Below are 22,387 nucleotides of genomic sequence, written 5' to 3' on the forward strand. Positions count from 1 at the left end.
AATTATAGTCCATTCGTGAGAGATTTGATCTGTAAAAATGAGACGAGTAGCTGACTTTTGCTGAGAATGTCAATTTTGAGGCCCCAAAAAAGATGCCACTAATACCCCCGGGCTTCCCGCTAAAGCCCCCTTCGTAGAGAGGAAAACGAAAAACATCGATTTACGAAGAATCTGTACACAGTAGAAAAATGTTTCAAACGAGAAATGTAGCTGAGATAATTTTCTGAGATAACAAAAATGTTTATTAGCACTGCAGTAGCACTAGCAGTGTAGAATCAAACGTTCTCTCAGAAACAACGCTTGAAGCGACCGGCGATTTTGAATGTCAGTCTTTGAAGGATAAATACTTATTATTTACATACTGTCATTGTCACCGCCTAATCTTAAAATTTGTCAGATAACTTATTCGGTTTAACCTCAAAAAATGGCTGTTTGTTTTTTTTTATTATTTGTCTGTCATAATAAATATAATGTCAGACCAATCATACACTGCTCAAAATGATCAAATCTTAATAAGAGTCGTAATCAGCTTTTTTAGGAACCAGCTGTACACTAAAATGTACCTGTGCAGGTATAAGGATCTATTCTTATTCATAATTCCGTGGCAAGTGAGCCATGTACGACGTACGACCTTATTTTGGCCGGCACACTGTGGCTCCAAATGCCGAAAACGTGGCCATGAACCTTTAAAAGCTTATATTGTTTATACAATTCAGAATTAATTTAATTACTAAGAAATTAAAAATATCAATAAAAACGCAAATTTTTTTGTCATATTTGGTATTTTAAGATCGCTGGCTACAAATCTAACATTTCTTTTTTTTTTTAAACAAAATGGCGGATCCAATATGGCCAAAGAAATTCGAAAATTTTATTTTAAACGCATATATGTTTAAAATTTTATATTACAAGGGACTTTTGAAGTTTCTGATTACCAATACATTTTCTTTATGAATTACAATATTCAGAACCTATTACTGTTGAGTATGTATGGGCGGTGTTCAACCGCCCATACATACTCAACAATCGCCAGAATCATGTAATATGCGTCATTTCCCACTTTTATAGTCAAACAACTGCCAGCAATGCATAGGCAGTTATAGGCAGCTAAACCAAAGTGATTATGTATCTTCTTACTATGTATTTTAGGATTAATAAACGTTAGTTGCAGAATTATGCGGAATTTTGTAATTTTTGAATGTATCTTTAAAAAATCTTGATTTTTTCAAGTATATTTTCACTGTTTATGCAGAATACAAATACAAATTTAAGGCATTTATTGTTACTAAATCTTACGTTAATTTACATCTTACATTACTACATACTTTAAAAAGAAGAACCTGCTTCACAGCGATAAAATTGATAAACCACAAAACGTTTTACAGCGTTTTCAATATACGCGTTCTTTTTCACTTTCTCTGCCGGCCAAAATAACCTCGGACTTGGCTCACTTTTTCCTGAGCTATGAATCAGAATACATCCACACTGAACCTTATACCTGCGTATTACAACTCTACGATAGTATGAGAAAACAAATGTAAACATGAAAATCCCTAGATAGGGAATTTTTCGCCTCATGACCACGTTTTCAGCATTTGGAACCACTGTGCGGCAGTGAAGATCTAAAAGAACGCGTATATTGAAAACGCTGTAAACCATTTTGTAGTTTATCAATTTTATCGCTGTAAATAGTATGGTATAGTTAGACCTAAACCCAGACATCCAAAGTGAAAGTTATCCTCCAACACCAAATTGTTCTATATGGTCCACATAGTGTTCAGAAAAAAGTCACACCATTTTTTCGGGTTTGGGGGGGGGGAGAGGGGGGAGAAATCTGCAAATTCGTATTTTTTTACGTTTTTCGTCAATATTTCTAAAACTAAGCGGTTTAGCATGAACAACCCTCTACACAAAATTGTTCTACATTAAATTTGAAATATAAAAGGCCCTATGCATAACCCTTCTAAAATGAACGGTTCCAAAGTTACGGAGGTAGTATAGTATAATTGGTCCAAAAAAATGCCTAACCCAGACATCCAAAGTAAAAGTTTTCCTTCAACACCAAATTGTTCTATATGGTCCACATATTGTTCAGTAAAAAGTTACACCATTTTGAGCGTCCAGTTTGGGGGGGGGGGGAGATGGGGGAGAAGTCGGTAAATTAGTAGTTTTTTTAGGTTTTTCGTCAATATTTCTAAAACTATGCTTTAGCGTAAGGAATGTTGTATAGAAAAATTTTCTACATAAAATTTAAAACAAAAAAGGTTCTATACATAATTGTTATAAAATCAACGGTTCCAGAGTTACGGAGAGTGAAAAGTGGAGGTTTTCGATACTTTTTGTATTTATCGATTTCTCCCCCCCAAACCCGACGCTCAAAATGGTGTGACTTTTTTCTGAATATTATGTGGACCATATAGAACAATTTGGTGTTGGAGGATAACTTTCACTTTGGATGTCTGGGTTTTTAGTATAGTTATACCATAAATATTGCCCAAAAAATATAAAAAGTATCGAAAACCTCGACTTTTCACCCTCCGTAACTCTGGAACCGTTGATTTTATAACAATTATGTATAGAACATTTTTTGTTTTAAATTTCATATAGAACATTTTTGTATATAACATTGTTTACGCTAAAGCATAGTTTTAGAAATATTGACGAAAAACGTAAAAAAACTACTAATTTACCGGCTTCTCTCCCATCTCCCTCCCAAACCGGACGCTCAAAACGGTGTAACTTTTTACTGAACAATATGTGGACCATATAGAACATTTTGGTGTTGGAGGAAAACTTTTACTTTGGATGTTTGGGTTAGGCCTTTTTTTGGACCAGTTATACTATACTACCTCCGTAACTTTGGAACCATTCATTTTAGAAATATTATGCATAGGGCTTTTTTTATTTCAAATTTAATGTAGAACAATTTTGTATAGAGGGTTGTTCATGCTAAACCGCATAGTTTTAGAAATATTGGCGAAAAACTTAAAAAACTACAAACTTACCGATTTCTTCCCCCTCTCCCCCCCAAACCCGACGCTCAAAATGGTGTGACTTTTTTCTGGACATTGTGTGGACCATATAGAACAATTTGGTGTTGAAGGATAACTTTCACTTTGGATGTCTGGGTTACGCCATCTTTTGGATCAACTATACTATACTAAAAGCAGATTATTCTTTTTCAAGTATGTATTAATGAAAGATAAAAGTTGACTAAAGATTTGATAACAATAAAAGCATTAAATTTGTTAATGAATAAACATTAAACATATATTTGAAATAATCAGAATTTCGTAAAAATACATTAAAAAAGTACATAATTCTGTGATTAATGTTTATTAATCTCAAAATGTACAGTAAGAAGGTACATAATCACATTGGTTTAGCTATACAGGGTGTAACAAAAATACAGGTCATAAATTTGATCACATATTCTGGGACCAAAAATAGTTTGATTGAACCTAACTTACCTTAGTACAAATGTGCGCATAAAAAAAGTTACAGCCTTTTGAAGTTACAAAATGAAAATCGATTTTTTCCAATATATCGAAAACTTTTATCGAAAATAGACATGTGGCATTCTTATGGTAGTAGTATCTTAAGAAAAAATTATAGTGAAATTTGGACACCCCATAAAAATTTATGGGGATTTTGTTCCTTCAAACCCCCCCAAACTTTTGTGTACGTTCCAATTTAATTATTATTGTAGTACCATTAGTTAAACACGGTATTTTAAAAACTTTTTTGCCTCTTAGTACTTTTTCAAAAAGTCAGTTTTTATTGAGATATTTTGAATATTTGTCAAATCCACCACATATTTGTATATGGCTAAGTACGATTATGGAGACTTGGTAATAATATGAAAATTTATGTATGATTTACATTTTTAGGTATATTTTGAACCATATTAAAAAAGAAGTAATATCTCGATAAAAAGTGCCTTCTCGAAATAATACAAAGAGGCAAAAAAGTTTTAAAAACACTGTGTTTAACTAATGGTACCGCAGTAAAAGTTTAATTGGAACATACACAAACATTTGGGGGGTTTAAAGGAACAAAACCCCCATAAAATTTTTATGTAAACATATTAAAAAAGAAGCCGCTACTCGATAAAAACTGCCTTATCGAAAAAATACTAAGAGGCAAAAAAGTTTTAGAAATATTGAATTTAACTAATGGTACCACAATAATAATTTAATTGGAACGTACACAAAAGTTTGGGGGGTTTAAGGGAACAAAACCCCCATAAAATTTTTATGGGGTGCACAAATTTCACTATAATTCTTTTTTAAGATGTTCCTGCCATAAGAATGCCACATGTCCATTTTCAATAAAAAATCTCTAATAGTTTTCGATATATTCGAAAAAATCGATTTTCATTTTGTAACTTCAAAGGGCTTTTCAAAACTTTTTTTATGTGCATATTTGTACTAAGGTAAATTAGGTTCATTCGAACTATTTTTGGTCTCAGAATATATGATTTAAGAGGAAACAGTAGCGATCAACAGGTAGCGAAAACGCGTTCCAAGATTGCGGCTGTAATTTTGAATATTTGAATATTAAAAAATATATTAATATGTGGAAATTACTCTGTAATTAAATACAATATTAAAAAAACGAGCCTGTACCGCCATTAAGAAGAACAAGAAAATACAGTTTCTTCAAATAAACTTTTTTATCCGATGCCTAGATTTTGTGTAATTTTGGAACTACTAAAATTTTTAATTTTATTAGTAGTTCCAAAATGACACAAAATCTAGGCATCGGATATTTATTTTTTATTTATCGTATGGCTTAGATACAACAAGAACACATAATTTTAAAAAAAAGTATATAAAACACTACATGAAGTATCACAAACGAACATCTAATGTATTAATATACTGTAAAACATTTTCGGTCGCATTCAGGAACTCATCGAAAACTCCAGGGTATCGCCTTCGGGGGCATTCCTCAATAATGTGGCGGATGGTCTGCCGTTGCGCACCACAATCACACTCAGGAGTAAGGGCCTTTCCCCATCTATGCAAGCTGTCAGCACATCTACCGGTCCCTGTCCTTATTCTGTTCAGCGCCGTCCATGTATTGCGGGGCAGTTCAAAGCCTGGCGGTTTCTGATCGATACAGGCCATTTGGTGTGATTCCTGTGGTGAGTCGCTCTCCCATTGTCTTCTCCAAGCGTTGATGAGGTCGAAATGTTCCTGATGTAGGGAGGTGGCCCTTAACAATGGGGGATATCTGGAGCGCAGTCTTTTCATTTCGATATCAAGCTTATCATGGTGGATGGGTAGTTGATGGTTAGCCTCGATTTTTCGATATTCTCTGAGAAGAGAATGACTTCTTCTTAGTTTAGGCGGTGGAATGTGACTCAGAATGGGAAGCCAATAGTTCGGTGTTGGTCGAATTGTACCTGAGATCATTCGCATTGTCTGGTTTAATTGGGTGTCAATGATCTTCGTGTGTTTGCTATTGAGCCATACCGGCGAAGCATATTCAGCCGCCGAGTATACGAGTCCGAGAGCGGATGATCTGAGTACGGAGGCTGAGGACCCCCATGTGGTGCCACATAGCTTTTGGATTATATTATTTCGCGTCTTCAGTTTTTCTGCCGTTCTTTGTAGGTGTTCCTTAAAACTTAAGGTTCTGTCAAGAGTCACTCCAAGATATTTTGGTGTTGAGTTATGAGCGAGTAGTCTGTTTTCAAAGTGAACGGAGAGTTTTTTGTTGGCTTGGGCATTATTAAGATGGAAACAGCACACTTCAGTTTTCGTTGCATTGGGCCGTAGCCTCCATTTGCGAAAATATTCACCCATAACAGCAAGGTCATCCGTCAGTATTGTCTCTGTAACATTCATGTTATTATGTCTTGCTGCAATGGCCCAATCGTCAGCGTACCCAAATTTCTGCGAAGTTGTCCTAGGTAGGTCCGCGATGTATAAATTAAAGAGTAAGGGTGCCAAAACAGATCCCTGTGGCAGTCCATTGCTGAGCTTCATTTGGACACTTCTTAAGTTGCCCATTGTGACGTGAAAAGGTCTGTCGGTGAGCATGCTATCAATGAGTTTGGTTACCTTTTGGCACGGGATGGCACGGATCAGTTTGCAGATTAGTCCTTGTCTCCAGACGGTGTCGTATGCAGCTGATAGGTCAATGAAAGCAACGGATGTTTTTTGCTTTCTTTGAAAACCTGCTTCGATATGTGTTGTTAGGGATAGGATCTGATCTGTGCAGCTGCGGTTAGGTCTGAACCCTGCTTGCTCAATAGGTATCACCCCCAATATGGTGTTACTAATTCTGTTGTGGATTAAGCGTTCCAACAGTTTATAGACACAGCTCAGCAGTGCAATCGGTCGGTAGTTTTGGGGTTGATCATTTGCTTTTCCTGGTTTCAATATGGCTATAATGGAGGCCTTTTTAAGGAAATGGGGGATTTCTCCTGATTTTAATATATCTGTGTAGAAATCAGCCAGCCATTTCCTAGCATATTTGCCACAATGGAGTAAAAATTCTGGATGTATTTTATCGGAGCCGGGTGCCTTTCCAGATTTAATTTCTGATATTGCTGAGGTAATTTCTTCTGGAGTAAACTCGTCAGAGTATTCAGATGTAGGCGGGCATGCAGACTTTAATATTTTTAGGTCTTGTTTTACTTTGGTGGTGTGGTCACGATCTCTAGGTGCCCTTGAGTTTGCTACAATGTGGGAGGCCACTCTGTTGGGAACTATTGGTACTTTGTCTCTAGTTGAGTGTCTGCTACTACCAAGTTTTCTAAGTAAGGACCACGCTTTTCTGCTTGATTTACTAAAGTCTAGTTTTTCCACAGTTTCCATCCATTTTTGCCGTCTGGCTGCATCCAAACTGTGCAGCAGTTCGTCCGCAATTTCTCGGTCTTGGCTTTCGTTGTATTCTTGATACAATTTTTCGCATTTTTCATCCCATCCTGGGACATAATCTCTACGATATCCTCTGGGTATAGTTTTCTTCGCTGTAGATATAACTGCGCCAACAAACCTCATATAGTTTGTACGTGTTGGGGTTATCCATCCGAGACATTTGTCCAATCTCGCAGTAAAAGTCGCCCAGTCTGCTTTTTTAAAGTTCCACCTAGGTCGAGGGAAAGATGTTATTATTGGTATTTTGATGCCAACTTCTATTACAACTGGTCTATGTTGGCTATGTGGAAAATCTGGGAGCACTGTACGTGAAGCTGCCAGGGGTTGATTGTTTTCGTTTGTGGAGACAAAGGATAGGTCTGGGTTGTATTCTCGCCTCCAGGCTGCAGATCGAAAAGTTCCCCTATCTTTAGCGTCAAAGACTAAATACGTGCCAGCCCCTTCGCTCCAATTTATCAAAGCCTCGCCGTTTTGATCACTTTGTCTATACTTCCAGAGTTCGTGATGGCTGTTAAAATCTCCAACATACACTGAGGGGTGTGGGTGGGCGTGAATAACATGCGGAGGCCACAGGACTGCCGGTGGTTTATAAATATTGCTGACAGTAATTTCGCCAATTTGTATGGTAACCGTATGAATGTTATTTATGTCTGATGTAGAACATATGTGTGCATTTTCTATTTTGTTTCGTACATAGGTTGCTACTCCATAAGCTGGATGGTAAGTTGCACCCAGTAAATCGTAACCATGAATTCTTCCTCTAGCGAGAATTTGTTCCTCGTTTTCTACATGGGTTTCCTGAATTGCGACTACGTCGATATTATTTTCAATGAGTACCTTTTGAAGGTACTCACATTTACTTCTACTAATACCTTCTATATTTAAATGGCATATTCGGACGCTTGGTCCGAGTCGTTTTGTTGCTTGGTCCTGAGAAGGTCCCTTTAAGTTGTTGGTTGGAGGCATATCTTATTATTTTAATTATTTTAATGTGTTCCTTGCCAGGAGATCTAGAGATTCTAGATTGTCTGGCTGCCTATTGTGCTAGTTCATTTAGCATTACCCAGGGTGCACGTGTAGTATTCTACTACGGACGCGAACTAGCTTTACACCCCATCGGATAAAAAAGTTTATTTGAAGAAAGTGTATTTTTTTGTTCTTCTTAATGGCGGTACAGGCTCGTTTTTTTAATATTGTATTTAATTACAGAGTAATTTCCACATATTAATATATTTTTCAAATTGGGCTCTGTACCGCCATTCTTTATTATATTACAAATATGTGTGCAAAATATCTCGAAAAAATATTCAAAATTACAGCCGCAATCTTGGAACGCGTTTTGGCTACCTGTTGATCGCTACTGTATCACCTTAATTTATGACCTGTATTTTCGTTACACCCTGTATATAGCTGCCTTTGCATTGCTGGTAGTTGTTTGAATACAAAAGTCTGAAAAAAACTCTTTTTTAGATCCCAAAATTGACATTTTTAGCAAAATTCAGCGTGTTCGTCTCATTTTTAGAGATCAAATCTCAAATCTCTGATGACTATACCACAGTATATAGAGGTTCCAACCTCTATATACTGGTTGGAACCTCTTTATACTGTGACTATACTATATAGCTATTGTGTTTTCTACCTACATAAGCTTTATTTAGATTTAACGTAAGATTTCTAAGAAAATAACAATCTAATAGAAAATTGTGACTGTAATAATTGTGTACATAGGAAACTGTGCCGTTTTCTATGTATGTAAGTATATTCGTCAAATATCTGACAATTAACCTTGTTTCGTTTTTATCGTTGAAAATTCGAAATGGGCTGTTACGACCCTGCATTTATTTATTGCGTACACTCAAAAAATCGACAGCTTTGAACAAGCCTACTGATTAGCAAAAAATACGTTATCTTATTAATAACTTTAAATTATTTTAATCGTTGTGTTAGTAGTAGTTATTTCCTTGACAGTTGTGTAAATGGTTTTGTTTTTTTCAAAATTATCGTTTCGCAACGGAGAATAGGTGAAAATATTTCGAACTTTCCAATTGGACTATATAGTATATAGTATGTGACAGGTAAGTTTTGTTTTGAAACGAAATATTCAGTATTGAAGTACAGGCATTAAGAGGTAGGCACAAAATTTCGGACCAATGTTTTTTAAATGCTTTCGTTTTTTTTCGAAAAAACTTATAAATATTTTTAAAAAATTTCAACGCAAAATGAAAGATTGCATTATTACCGAGGTTGGAAAGTCCCTGAAAGCTTCTATGTTTATTTTAATAAGTTACAGGGTCGAAAAAGAAGAGAAAATTGAGTGTGATTTTTAATTTCAAATAACTTATTCAAAAGAAACTTCTTGTTTATTCTAAGATACTTTGGGCCCTAGGTAATAATGTAGTGTTTCATTCTGCGTTTAAAGAACCCCACAACACTCCTTATGGAAAAGCGACCCCGGTCTTTAACGACAGTTCGGTCAATGATAGTTCTCAGTGCTTAGATTAAAAAAGTCCATGCCACCTAGGTCTGAAAAACTATTATTCTGGAGCCACAGCCTTCTGAAATTATTGGATTCGGGGACATAGTTTACCTTAAGTCTTAAGTGCACTAATTCACAATCAATTGAACGAAAATATTTATTATTTAAATAAGAGACTCATTTTAATCATGAATATTTGTGTGTTGCATATGAATTCGTGGTCAAAAATAAATGCATCGTATTTTAGTCTTCAGGAAACCTCAGAAAACTGCAGAAGTGCGATAGAAAATGTGCTGCTAGATCAACATAAGGCGGAGCTGCAGTTCCACCTTATCTTTAGAAAACTACTGAACAGTGGCTGATCTACGGATAGAATTGGGGAATTCCCCCGTAACACGGTCCAGCATTAAATAAAAATTGTTGAAACATAAAAAATACATTAGCTGTGCTGAATAACTTCAACTACTACTAAAGACAAGCAGTTTCTCTGAAAAAAAAAATGGACTAAAAATGAATATAAAAACACTAAGTATATTATAATAACGAAGAAAATAAATATACAAACAAACAAATTTGGGAGATACACCGATAGAAAGGATTGATAATGGATTTCAGAAAATAGTGATCAAACAACAGAAATAAGTGCCAGGATAGAAATAGCAAGAAATGCGTTTGTAATAAATGAAAACAGTTCTCTGTAACAAAGACCTTAGCTTAGAACTGAGAGTAAGAACTCTGAGATGTTACGTGTTATCGATACTATTTATAATATGGACTTGAAAGCTGGACACTGAAGCAAGAACACATAAATAAGCTACAGTCAGTTGACATGTGGTGTTACAGAAGGGTGCTTAGAATAGCATGGACACAGAGGAAAACGAAGACTTAAGTATTGCGAGAAATAGGCAAGGAATGCGAAATAAATAAACACAATAAAAATAAGAAAAGGGACAATATCTTGGATATGTAATGAGGTGCAAGCGATATGAAATGCTAATATTGATAAAACAGGGAAAGATAAGTGCAGGAAGGAGTATAGAAAAAAGGAGAGTGTCATGGTTGACAAATTTAAGGAACGGGTTTAAATTCAGTTCAATAGAATTATTCAGAGCAGCGGTAGATAGAGTAAAAATAGTGATGATGATATCCAACCTTCGATTGCCAGACAACACTTAAAAAAGAAGAAGGTCTAGAGTTAGTGTTTATATACTTTTTCTAACTTGGAAACTGTCGATTTAGCAGATCCAGTAAATTTCATTCCTCTTCTTTTTCTCATAGGCATTTTCAGTGCGTCACAGTTTTTCGATTTTTTTCTAACGCATTAAATTGTATGTGACAGAAAAAAAGGCACGTCCGTGATTGCAGACATTTATAACATTTATTCTAGTTGTCGATAGATGGCGCTATAATCGAAAAAAAATTATTTACGAATTATATAATATATCTACAAATATAATCTGTACAATTTATGAAACTATACAAATCAAAGAAAATACCATTTTATAAATGCAATAAACACAATTTATTTGTTTTTATGCCACATTGCAAATAAAATGTGACAACTGTAAGATCATATTAGAATAAATGTTATAAATGTGTGTTGTTCTGAAGCTATTTTCTTGTGGCATTTTTATAATCAAGTATATTCAAATGGGAAATAAGCCACAATTTTACCTAAAAATGATTTTATTAACGTTTCGACGCCCAAGTCGGGTGTCGTTGTCAAAATACAAAATAATATTAAATAAACAAAAATGTTGTTGCTTAGTAAAAAATTCTTCTAATAATTTATTTAATCTGACTCATTTAGATCGGCAATTCAGACACGTATTATACATTTTTTTAAAGTAGACGACTTTAAAAATGATATTGCCAATATTGATGAGTTGCGTTCCTGGGACGACTTTACTAAAAGATAGTTCATTCGATTACATGAAATCAATCCCAACTCAAGAATATCCGCCACAAAAAATCATAGCATGTGATCTGTCTTTAAAAAGACAACCAAATGCAACGGTGGTACTGAAATTCTCGCGTTAGAGATTCCATAGTAAATCACAAATAGATCTCAAATATGTCAACACGCATGGGATAATGAACATAGAGTTCAGTGGAGAGATTCAAGTATAGTCCTAAAAGAAGCAGATAGTAAAAAGAGAAAAATCAAAGAAGCGGCTCTAATTATGCTAAATGAAACCAATTGTGTCGCAAATTCCTCGGTAGAATGCAGTAGGATGTGGTTACCCATACTAAAGGAGGAAGTCAATAGAAAGAAAATACCACAATTAGTAAATCAGTAACATATCGAGTTAGTACATATTTAGTATTTTAGTATTATTTAAAATTTAAAATATCAAGTCAGAATTTGGTATTAGTTTTGAGAGTAAACTAAATGTAAACCCAAATACTTGCGATGTCGGGATAGTATCACGAGGTTTTTCCTGGTTTTCCCTCGTGATTTACTATGGAATCTCTAACGCGAGAATTTCAGTACCACCGTTGCATTTGGTTGTCTTTTTAAAGACAGATCACATGCTATGATTTTTTGTGGCGGATATTCTTGAGTTGGGATTGATTTCATGTAATCGAATGAACTATCTTTTAGTAAAGTCGTCCCAGGAACGCAACTCATCAATATTGGCAATATCATTTTTAAAGTCGTCTACTTTAAAAAAATGTATAATACGTGTCTGAATTGCCGATATAAATGAGTCAGATTAAATAAATTATTAGAAGAATTTTTTACTAAGCAACAACATTTTTGTTTATTTAATATTATTTTGTATTTTGACAACGACACCCGACTTGGGCGTCGAAACGTTAATAAAATCATTTTTAGGTAAAATTGTGGCTTATTTCCCATTTGAATATACTTGATTATAAATGTGTATTATCACGGATTTACCTTTTTTCTATAATTTGTGACGCACTGAAAAATGCCCATGAAATGGACCATATCATGATTATTTGTTGAATATAAAAAGTATGTATATGAACTGAGAATTTTGCACCCTCATGACTCATGACACTGCCCTCAGAGGCATCTGCCTTACTTGCTTATCGCCTGTAGGCGGACCTGCTTTTACATGCAAAATCTTCAAGGAATTGTCACTATTATCACGGTGTAATTAAGACACAAATTCCACTGATATATTCTAATAATATATTAATATGTATAACAACAAGTGTTATCAACAAATAATTGGAACGCACAATTTGATTGAAGACGAACATTGCGTCAATATCTCGTTGTTTATAAATATTTTCATTAGTGTGTAAAAACGAATAATTTTATCGTTAACATTCATGTGTGTTTACTTCAGTACGTTTCCTTTTAGCGGAAATATCAGTTCATTAGTTAAAAAAAACTTGCCAGGAATAAAATTGTTTTTAATGCTTGCTGGTTAGTTAAGTTATCTCTAAAGTTAAATATTGCTATTATAACTATTTATATTTGTTTATCATAATTATATGCTGTTTTTAAGTTGTAAGTAGTTGAAATATTCGTTGAATTGAAGTTGAGTTATTTGAAATTGTGCCAGTGTGGAATGGTTGGTGACAACAATTGAGTTCATACAGTGAGTGATACAGTTTTTGATTAATAATAAATCCTTTAATCGACGAAATAATCATTATCAATCATATAGTGCCGTTCACTATCGACTTAGGTCTCCCCAATCTTTGTCTAATTTTCATTAATTTTGTTTGACCGTGTTGTAATTTGGCTTTCGTTCCTTTGGTGATTTTCCTGCTCGTTGTTGTAATATGGGAAGAAGGAACTGGTATATTATATATACACTATACATTATACAGGGTAGAAAACTCTTTATAGTCTGTAGACACGAACTGAGTTGAACTGGACGATTTTTAAAATATTTCTGTTGTAATCTCTCGCGTACTTTGTAGTTACCAGCACCTCAATGGCTTGGTATTTGAGGTTTAAATAAAATAATTACATGCGCACAGGATCAATCTCAACAAGCGCAACAAAGGACTTAAGCGAAGCACAGGCTAAGTCAAACCCGGGAACTCAGAGAAGTAATATCATCGTCACCAAAGCCTTTCATTCCTGATGGAATGTTTGCCACTCTTACTTAGAGCCCTTGATTCGTTATGTGAACCACTCCGCATTCTTCTTGTGCGCTGTCAACGTTTGTTGTATAACCTGGCCTTGTTTACATCTTTCTTCCTCCGATTTCAGGATTTTGATATCTTTCACGACTTGGTCCTTCTATCTTTCTCTAGGTCTTCTTTTCGGTCTTTCAGTATCTGGCTCCCATCTGATGACCGTCTTAATCACCAGCTCATTTTTCCTTCTCTCTATGTGTTCCAGCCATCTCAGTCTCTGTGCTTTAATAAATCTAAGATCTTCTCCCATCATAATGTCTCTTATTTCATAGTTCATTCATCTTCTCATTTCTCCCTTTTTCATTCTTATAGGACCCATAATTCATATTAGGATTTTCCTTTCGAATATTCTTAATTTTTCTTCATCTTTATCTGTGAGGTATATTGTCTCAGATGCGTATGTAACTACTGGTCTGGTTGAAACTATTTGTATTTTCAGTTTTGTATTTCTGGATATATTCTTGTCCTTCATTAGCCTATGGTATCTCTGCTATGTTTTGGGGCCATCTAGTGTTTGCTCCGTTACCTACTTCTTCAGTCATCTTATTTCTGCCATTTCATAATTACTCCCAAGTATTTAAATGGTTAAACTCTTTCAAAAGTGTAGTTTTTTATCTTGATTTCAGTCACCTTGTAATCTTATCTTCTAGAGCAAATATCTTCCCATAAGAACTATGTTATATCGTCATCTGCATATGTTACTACTTATGTATGGTTGAGGTTGTTTACATAGGCTAAACTAATTCTTATCTAAACTCTAGGCAATAGGATTGATTGGTATAGTATCGCCTATAGTGTACAGACAAAGCTAAAATAAATATAAATGTAAACTGAATAATATACTCTGTAATTGTAAAATTAAAAGGATAATGATTCGTCGTTAAAAATAATGAACTGTATTGGTAACACAAACAATCCTATTATAACAAATAATAAGTGTTTTTAAAACGCAATAATTATACATGGTGAGTCATGAGGAACTGTACATACTCCTACCTCGTATAGAGGCCCCTATGGGGAATAACAAATGACCATTAAAAAGTGTCTGCTCCTATTGTTTAATAATATACAGGGCGAGTTTCGCATTTTGACAGAAATTTGTATTCGTCATAATTTTTGAAAGGTCAGATCGATGTGTCTCTTATTTTGGTCAATCGTTACACTATTACCACCTAATCAACTCATTTATTCAAACTAGAAAAAAATCAGGTCCGGCTTCAAAAAAATTAGTTCGTTTGGGTCTTAGAAAAAATTTCAACCTGTATACGCTTTTTGAAAACTATAATATGAATTTTACAAATTAGACAAATAGGCAATTAAAATGACATATTTATTTTCCCCCACACGATTACTTAATTTTTTATAAAAAAATCAAATTTGAGTATGAATTAAAAGTTTGGTAAAGTGAACCATAAATTAAAAAAAAATAACTTTTATTACAAAAATAAATTTTTTTTGAACAAATATTTAACTTATGTTACCACCCAATCAACTGATTTATACAAACTAGAAAAAAATCAGGCCCGGATTTTAAAAATTTTTTCGTTTCGGTCTTAAAAAAAATTCACCCTGTATACTCTTTCTGAAAACTCTAATATGAATTTTAAAAATTAGACAAATAGGCAATTAAAATGGCATATTTATTTTTTCTCCACACGATTACTTAATTTTTTATAAAAAAATCAAATTTGACTATGAATAATTAAAAGTTTGGTAAAGTGAACAATATTTACTAGAAACCAGATTAAAAAAATAACTTTTATTACAAAAATTATTTTTTTTTTGAACAAATATTTAATTTATGTTACCACCCAATCAACTGATTTATTCAAACTAGAAGAAAATCAGGCCCTGATTTAAAAAATTAGTTCGTTTTGGTCTTTCACCCTGTGGAAAATTGGAAAATTTCACCCTGTATACGCTTTTTGAAAACTCTAGTATGAATAAAGTATATTCAAATGGGAAATAAGCCACAATTTTACCTAAAAATGATTTTATTAACGTTTCGACGCCCAAGTCGGGTGTCGTTGTCAAAATAGCTTCAGAACAACATCTAGTATGAATTTTACAAATTAGACAAATAGGCAATTAACATGGCGTACTTATTTTTTTCCCCACACGATTACTTAATTTTTTATTAAAAAATCAAATTTGTCAAAATCGGAATTTTGCCATAAAAATAAAAGAAATTAAACAACGTTTTTCTCAAAATTAAAAGCTTCACCATTTTTTTTTCTATACCACGTCTAGCTCTAAAACCCATAACACTTCTCTTTGGACTCTATAGTTTAACATAGACGTGATCAAATAGATAAATCTTACATTTTTTCACTTAATTTTTGCGATTTAACTTTGCAATTCACGAATCTGCACCTTTTATTTTTAAAAATTCATAACGTTTATGAGAAGAAGACGGAAAGTCTACAACAATTTTCATATTCACAATGGTAAGAGATATGTGCTGTAAAATTTCAGAAAAAAAATATTAAAATGGAACAGAGTTGTAGCGAGTTAAACCGTGATTTCATTTTTTTTTCAGTTTTAGGTTAAAATTCCGATTTTGGCAAATTTGATTTTTTAATAAAAAATTAAGTAATCGTGTGGAGAAAACAATAAATATGCCATTTTAATTGCCTATTTGTCTAATTTGTAAAATTCATATTAGAGTTTTCAGAAAGAGTATACAGGGTGAAATTTTTTCTAAGATCAAAACGAACTAATTTTTTAAATCCGGGCCTGATTTTTTTCTAGTTTGCATAAATCAGTTTATTGGTTGGTAACATAAGTTAAATATTTGTTCAAAAAAAATTAATTTTTGTAATAAAAGTTATTTTTTTTAAATCTATGGTTCACTTTACCAAACTTTTAATTTATACTCAAATTTGATTTTTTTATAAAAAATTAAGTAATCGTGTGGGGAAAAAATAAATATGTCATTTTAATTGCCTATTTGTCTAATTTGTAAAATTCATATTATAGTTTTCAAAAAGCGTATACAGGATGAAATTTTTTCTAAGACCCAAACGAACTAATTTTTTTGAAGCCGGACCTGATTTTTTCTAGTTTAAATAAACCAGTTGATTAGGTGGTAATAGTGTAACGACTGACCAAAATAAGAGACACATCGATCTGACCGTTCAAAAATGATGACGAATACAAATTTCTGTCAAAATGCGAAACTCGCCCTGTATATTATTAAACAATGGGAGCAGACACTTTTTAATGGTCATTTGTTATTCCCCATAGGAGCCTCTACACGAGGTAGGAGTATGTACAGTTCCTCATGACTCACCCTGTATGTACTTATATTATTAAAATTATCATATATTTTTTACATGAAGTGCTTTGGTGGCACTAAGCTTCAAAACAGACGTACCACGCTGCAGCGCTACGCTGTGGATTCACAAAGTAGTTTCCGATAATTATCCGTAAATTCCGATGCAAATCAAGCGTACCATCCCAGACGAGTGACAGTGGCCAGCCACAGTCAATAACTTTACGTCAACGTAGCTCCAAGACTAAACCATACTAGAACTGCAGCAGTTGGAAGCAGGAACAATTACACACCACTTAACACATTGCATGCTGCGTTGTTCATATATGAGATACACAGATATTTTGCCAGGGGCCACGTCGCTCACTTTTGATATACACGTATGACTTACTTTCATTGCCGTGGATATCAATGGCCCCTGAGACTATTATCCCGATTAAAGCGTGGCACGCAACGTATTAAAGGTACACAGATGGTATTTTACAACAAAATATATTTTTGGTAAGGTATAACATACGAACATACCGCATGTCCCTGGTTAAGGGTTAAAGATGATTCCGTTCAATCTGATTATTTGCCCGACTGCGTTTTCCAAAGCAATATCCAAAAAAGGGAGACACGCTAGCGCGTCTCCCTGTCTTAGTCTTAGACCATTATTAATATTAAAGAATGTAGAGTTTTCTCCTTGAATTCTAACGCACGAGCTTACGTTTTGCATTGTTAATCGTGATCTTTGCATAGACCTGATAAGGTAAAACACTCAAAATAACCGTTTACGCATTCCTGAATGTAATAAATAATTAATTGGATTATTTTAATAAACCGTTAAATATAATACTCAATATTATTTTTGATTAGAATTTTAATATTGTTTAAGGTTGTCTCCGAACTCAATGACGTCTATTACGAAGTGCTAAACATGGAAACTTCGGGTGAATTGGATCGAAATCTTCTGAATCTGAACTTGAACCTCTCCAGTTTGATACATTCTCCAAGTATAACGTCGATAGATACTCTTACGCCCAAAGAAGAGTATTTTTCAGGTAAGAATTAGTTCTGGATATAATAAATCATTAGCTTTAATATTTGTGGATTATAAAAAGGTGCTGGATACTACAAATCAACAAAAATGTTGGAAGCCTGGACAAAATGCCGAAGTGACTATCGGTATACTTAGCCATTAGCCCTTAACACCGAGAAAAGTGTGACAAGGATGCGTGTTGTCACCTGACTTATTTAACATTTATGGTGAACATGTCATGAGGATGGTTTTAGAAGGATAGGCCGGTGGAGTAACAGTAGCTGGTAGGAAAATCTCCAATTTAAGATTTGCTGATGACACTACACTTATAGCAGCAAATGAGCAAGAAATGTTTGATCTGCGAAGAGTTGAGTACGAAAGCAATAAAGTTGGTCTGAAAATTAATAAAGCTAAGACAAAAATAATGGTGGTCGACAGATTCGACACTATTCAACTGACTAACATGTTACAGGAATACCAGATAGTAAACACCTTTGTCTATCTCGGGTCTTGTATAACTAACGATGGTAACTGTGAACCAGAAGTTCGGAGACGTATTGGTATGGCAAAAAATGCGATGAGTCGCCTAACTAAAGTTTGAAAAGACAGATCTATCTCTCAAAATATCAAGATGAGACTGGCGAATTCCCTTGTATTCTCAATATTTCTATACGGAGCAGAGACTTGGACTCTTCGCGCATGCGAGCGACAAAAATTGATGCCTTTGAGATGTGGTGCTGGAGAAGAATGCTGCGCATACCTTGGAGAGCTCATAGGACAAACGTTTCCATTCTAAACCAACTCAGTATTAAAAAAAGGCTGTCCACAATATGTCTGCAACGAATTCTGCAATTCTTTGGTCACGTGGTTCGCAGAGGTGACGACAGTTTGGAGAGATTAATTGTTTCTGGAAACGTTCCGGGGAGAAGATCAAGAGGACGATCACCAACTAGATGGTCTGACCAAATAAAGTATTCAGCTGGAAACTCATTCTGCGAAGCTCTTAGAGCAGCTGAAGATAGATACCAATGGAGAAACATTGTTAGGAATATTAGAAGAAATCACGATCCTCATTAATGGGGAAACGACAAGAGAGAGAGAGAGAGAGATACATAGCCATCTGAGAGAGAGAGAGATACATATATTGTGTCTTGCTAGAAGGGGGATTGAAAATAAATATATCTAAAACCCAGATGATGACAAATCTTGTAATCAGCGAAGATATGTGCGTAGGAACAAGATCCATAGACCAGATAATGGCTTATAAATACCTAGGTCATGAGATTCGTATAGGAAAAGATAACCAAACCGTTGAGCTTCTCCGTCGTAAAGAGTTGACTTGGACAGTATTCGGCAAGTTGAACCACATTTTCAATTCATCCAACGTACCAATGTCTTAAAAGAAAACCTTTAATCTATGGAGCGGAAACGTTGACTATGACAAGGAGAACAGTGCAAAAGATCAGTGAGGCTCAAAGGCCGGTGGAGCGTGCTATGTTGTACTGTCAGACAAAATACCAAACCTTTAGCTACGACGAAGATCAGGAGTGGCGGATGCAGTGGAGAATAGCAACACTGAATTGGAACTGGAACAGGTCACGTAGCTCGAATGATAGATAACAGGTGGACAAAGCTGATACTGGAATGGTGACCAAGAAAGAAAGAGAGAAATAAATATAGTCCCACAAAACATTATACATGCAGATGACATTGAAACGGTTGGAAAGTTTACATACCTGGGAGTAGAACTATATGCCGACGGATCAGAAGATGGAGAAATACGAAAGAAAATAACGCAGGCTAACAGAGCTTATTTTGCCCTCTCCCATTTATTTCGGTCTAAAAATGTCCACTGAAATACAAAGATGAGAATCTATTAAACCTTAATTCGACCAATAGCATGCTATGGTAGTGTAGCATGGGTCCTGAAAGAAACGTCCAAAAACAAACTCGACACATTCGAAAGGAAAGTACTGAGGAGAATACTAGGACCTGTGAGGGAAAACGGAATCTTCAGAAGCCGATACAACAACGAGCTTTATCAACTTTATAAGGAAACACCTCTGTCGGACTTCATTAGAATACAAAGATTGCAATGGGCCGGACATGTGATAAGAACGAGAGAGCATAGGCTACCAAAAAGAGCACTAAAGGCTAGAATGCAGGGAAAGAGACCGGTTGGAAAGCCAAGAAAGTGCTGGGAAGACACAGTAAACAGCGACGCACAAGCCCTTTTAGGAGTCCGTGTGTGGAGAAGAGCAGCCACAGACAAGCAAGGGTGGAGTGTGAAGTTGGGTGTTGCTGGACGAAGACACTACCCCGAACAAACAAACTTAAACTTTTTACAGAAACTTTATTCTTATATAATTAAATGTACAATTACATTACGTTGATCTTGAGATAGGTCGGGGATAACCCATTTCTCGGTAACTATCCCCTGACTACGCGCTAGAGAGTGCAACGACAACAACGATGTCTCAGGTACTCGACCTTCCTATTTATATCTGTTATATTTAAAAACAGTGCCAATATGTATGACCATATATGGTGAGGTATTATACGTACATTAAGAATGACGTGTGCTTTCTTTGCAGTCTTTCAAATGAGTTCAATACTTTGAATTTTGCTACTATCGTAATAAATTATACAAATTGCAATTATAATATTATGACCTTATTTTTATAACAAATAAATTAGGAAAATTCCGTGAGGGTTGTCGTGTACCATCACAGGAGGCAAAAAATAAAGGAGGCCAAGGCTCAATTTGGGCTGCAGTGCCGTAGAAGAAGAAGAACAAGAAACGATGCCTACTGGAGCAGAAGGTCGTCCACCAACACGTTAGACAGGTGATATAAAACGTCAGAGGCATTTGATGCAAGAGGCACCAGATCGACATAGGTGAAAATTTATGAGGGCTCTATCCAGCAGTGTACAAGTGAAAATTGAATGATTGAATGTTAGTTGGTATATGGAAAATAGAAAATATTTGCGGAAAAAACAGGCCAGATCCTACTCTAAGAGCCACCTCAAGAAATAATATTCACCTTTTTGTAATTTTCATGAATCTAAATATTCCTTATACATATTTAAAATCCTGGAACTAATTTTATGATCTTTCCAGATGGTGATGAGCCTCTATTAAGCGGAACTGGTTCCGTGTCCAAGGATTGTTCTGTCGACGTATTAGAATCCTGGGCGGACATTCTACAAAAATGGAAATCGACAAATTTCAAACAAAGACCAAAACAGTTGTCGGCGCTAGTAAAATTAGGTGTTCCCGAGGCTCTAAGGGGAGAGGTATGGCAGAGACTTGCTGGAATCGATGAAAACTCGACCATGATGGAGAACTATCGATTGCTTATAACAAAGGTGAGCTAATTTATAACTATTACAGACTGTATGATAATACGGCCCTAACATATTTCTTAATTAAATACGCCTCTGTACTAGGTATATTTATTTTATTATAAATTCGAGTTTTCATTGAAGGTCTTTCATATAGTTAAAAAAAGTTATTTACGTAATATCTGAGGTGTCAACCCAACGCGAGATTAAACTAGGTTAGACGTTATTTTGTCGCTATAAAAACAATTTGAACCGCACGCCTGAATTTTTTGTTGTTCTATTTTACGACCTCTCTCTAAAAATATTTTTAATAGCCGATCGTAAAATATTTTATTTTTACAAAACAACAAGGCCATAAAAGATAGTAAAAAATCTTCCTTCGCTTAAAATTACTATAAAAGTCTCGTTTTCTCCCAGATGGAATTAGAAGAATTATATCTCGTCCTTAGTAGGACATATCGCTCTATGCTCTTTACGCGTATTATCTCGTCTTTCTCAGTTAAGACAATCCTATCGTAGTTCTCAGTTAATAGAGCTATATTTCGCCTTAGTTGCCACACACACAAAATAGTAGCTGACAGCAAAGTATTGTCTTAACTCAGTTTTCAAAAAACATTGTAATGAGTGTTTTTGAAATCAACTGATAAAGATTAATTAATCGAAGACTTTCATAATCATAATCGACCACTTAAAAGTTCAGTTCTCGTGTTATATTGGAGGAAAGGACTATCACAAACAATAACATTTCTAATGTAATTAGTTGCTTAAAGAACATTTAAAGTAATGGTACATTCCATGTCAAATCACTCGGGCAAATACTTTTGAATCTCCGATTTTTCTGAAACTTGGTATATAGCTTCTGCGGGAAGTAAAAATAAGATATTTAAGGTCAAAAAATCTTCTTTTTTTCTCAAAATGATATTTTATGCGATTTTACAGAGATTTGGTGTTTATTTAAACAAATTTGCATTTTCTATCGTAAAGTATCAATGGAAAAAATAATATTTTAATAGAAGGGACTCAAAAATGTCATTATATGGCATTATAACAAGTTATTTTGATTCAAAACAAGTTTTTGATCAAATTTTATAGTGCAGAAAACGTTAAAATACCGTTTTTTACATTTGTCTCCATTCCCAAAATACGTCATAATCAATTTGGCTGAAAATTTGCCCACAGATAGCCAAAACATAGGACTTCTAAGTGGTTAGAAGGATTTGAATTATATTACAATACCAAAAAAGTTACAT

At 34.6% G+C, this 22,387-nt stretch overlaps 1 protein-coding gene across 5 annotated transcripts in view; it reads left to right on the forward strand.

Moving 5' to 3' along the window:
• Nucleotides 1-22,387, forward strand: part of LOC114341352 (rab GTPase-activating protein 1-like) — a 121,895-nt gene that overhangs the window by 44,339 nt on the left and 55,169 nt on the right. For all 5 annotated transcript variants that reach the window (XM_028292311.2, XM_028292438.2, XM_028292172.2 and 2 more), the window contains exons 9-10: nucleotides 17,649-17,814; nucleotides 20,914-21,161. In XM_028292311.2, the coding sequence (XP_028148112.1) occupies nucleotides 17,649-17,814; nucleotides 20,914-21,161 (414 nt within the window). The remainder of the gene's footprint in view (nucleotides 1-17,648; nucleotides 17,815-20,913; nucleotides 21,162-22,387) is intronic.

The sequence above is a fragment of the Diabrotica virgifera genome, chromosome 5 (genome assembly GCF_917563875.1).
Source record: "Diabrotica virgifera virgifera chromosome 5, PGI_DIABVI_V3a".
NCBI classification, from domain to species: domain Eukaryota; kingdom Metazoa; phylum Arthropoda; class Insecta; order Coleoptera; family Chrysomelidae; genus Diabrotica; species Diabrotica virgifera.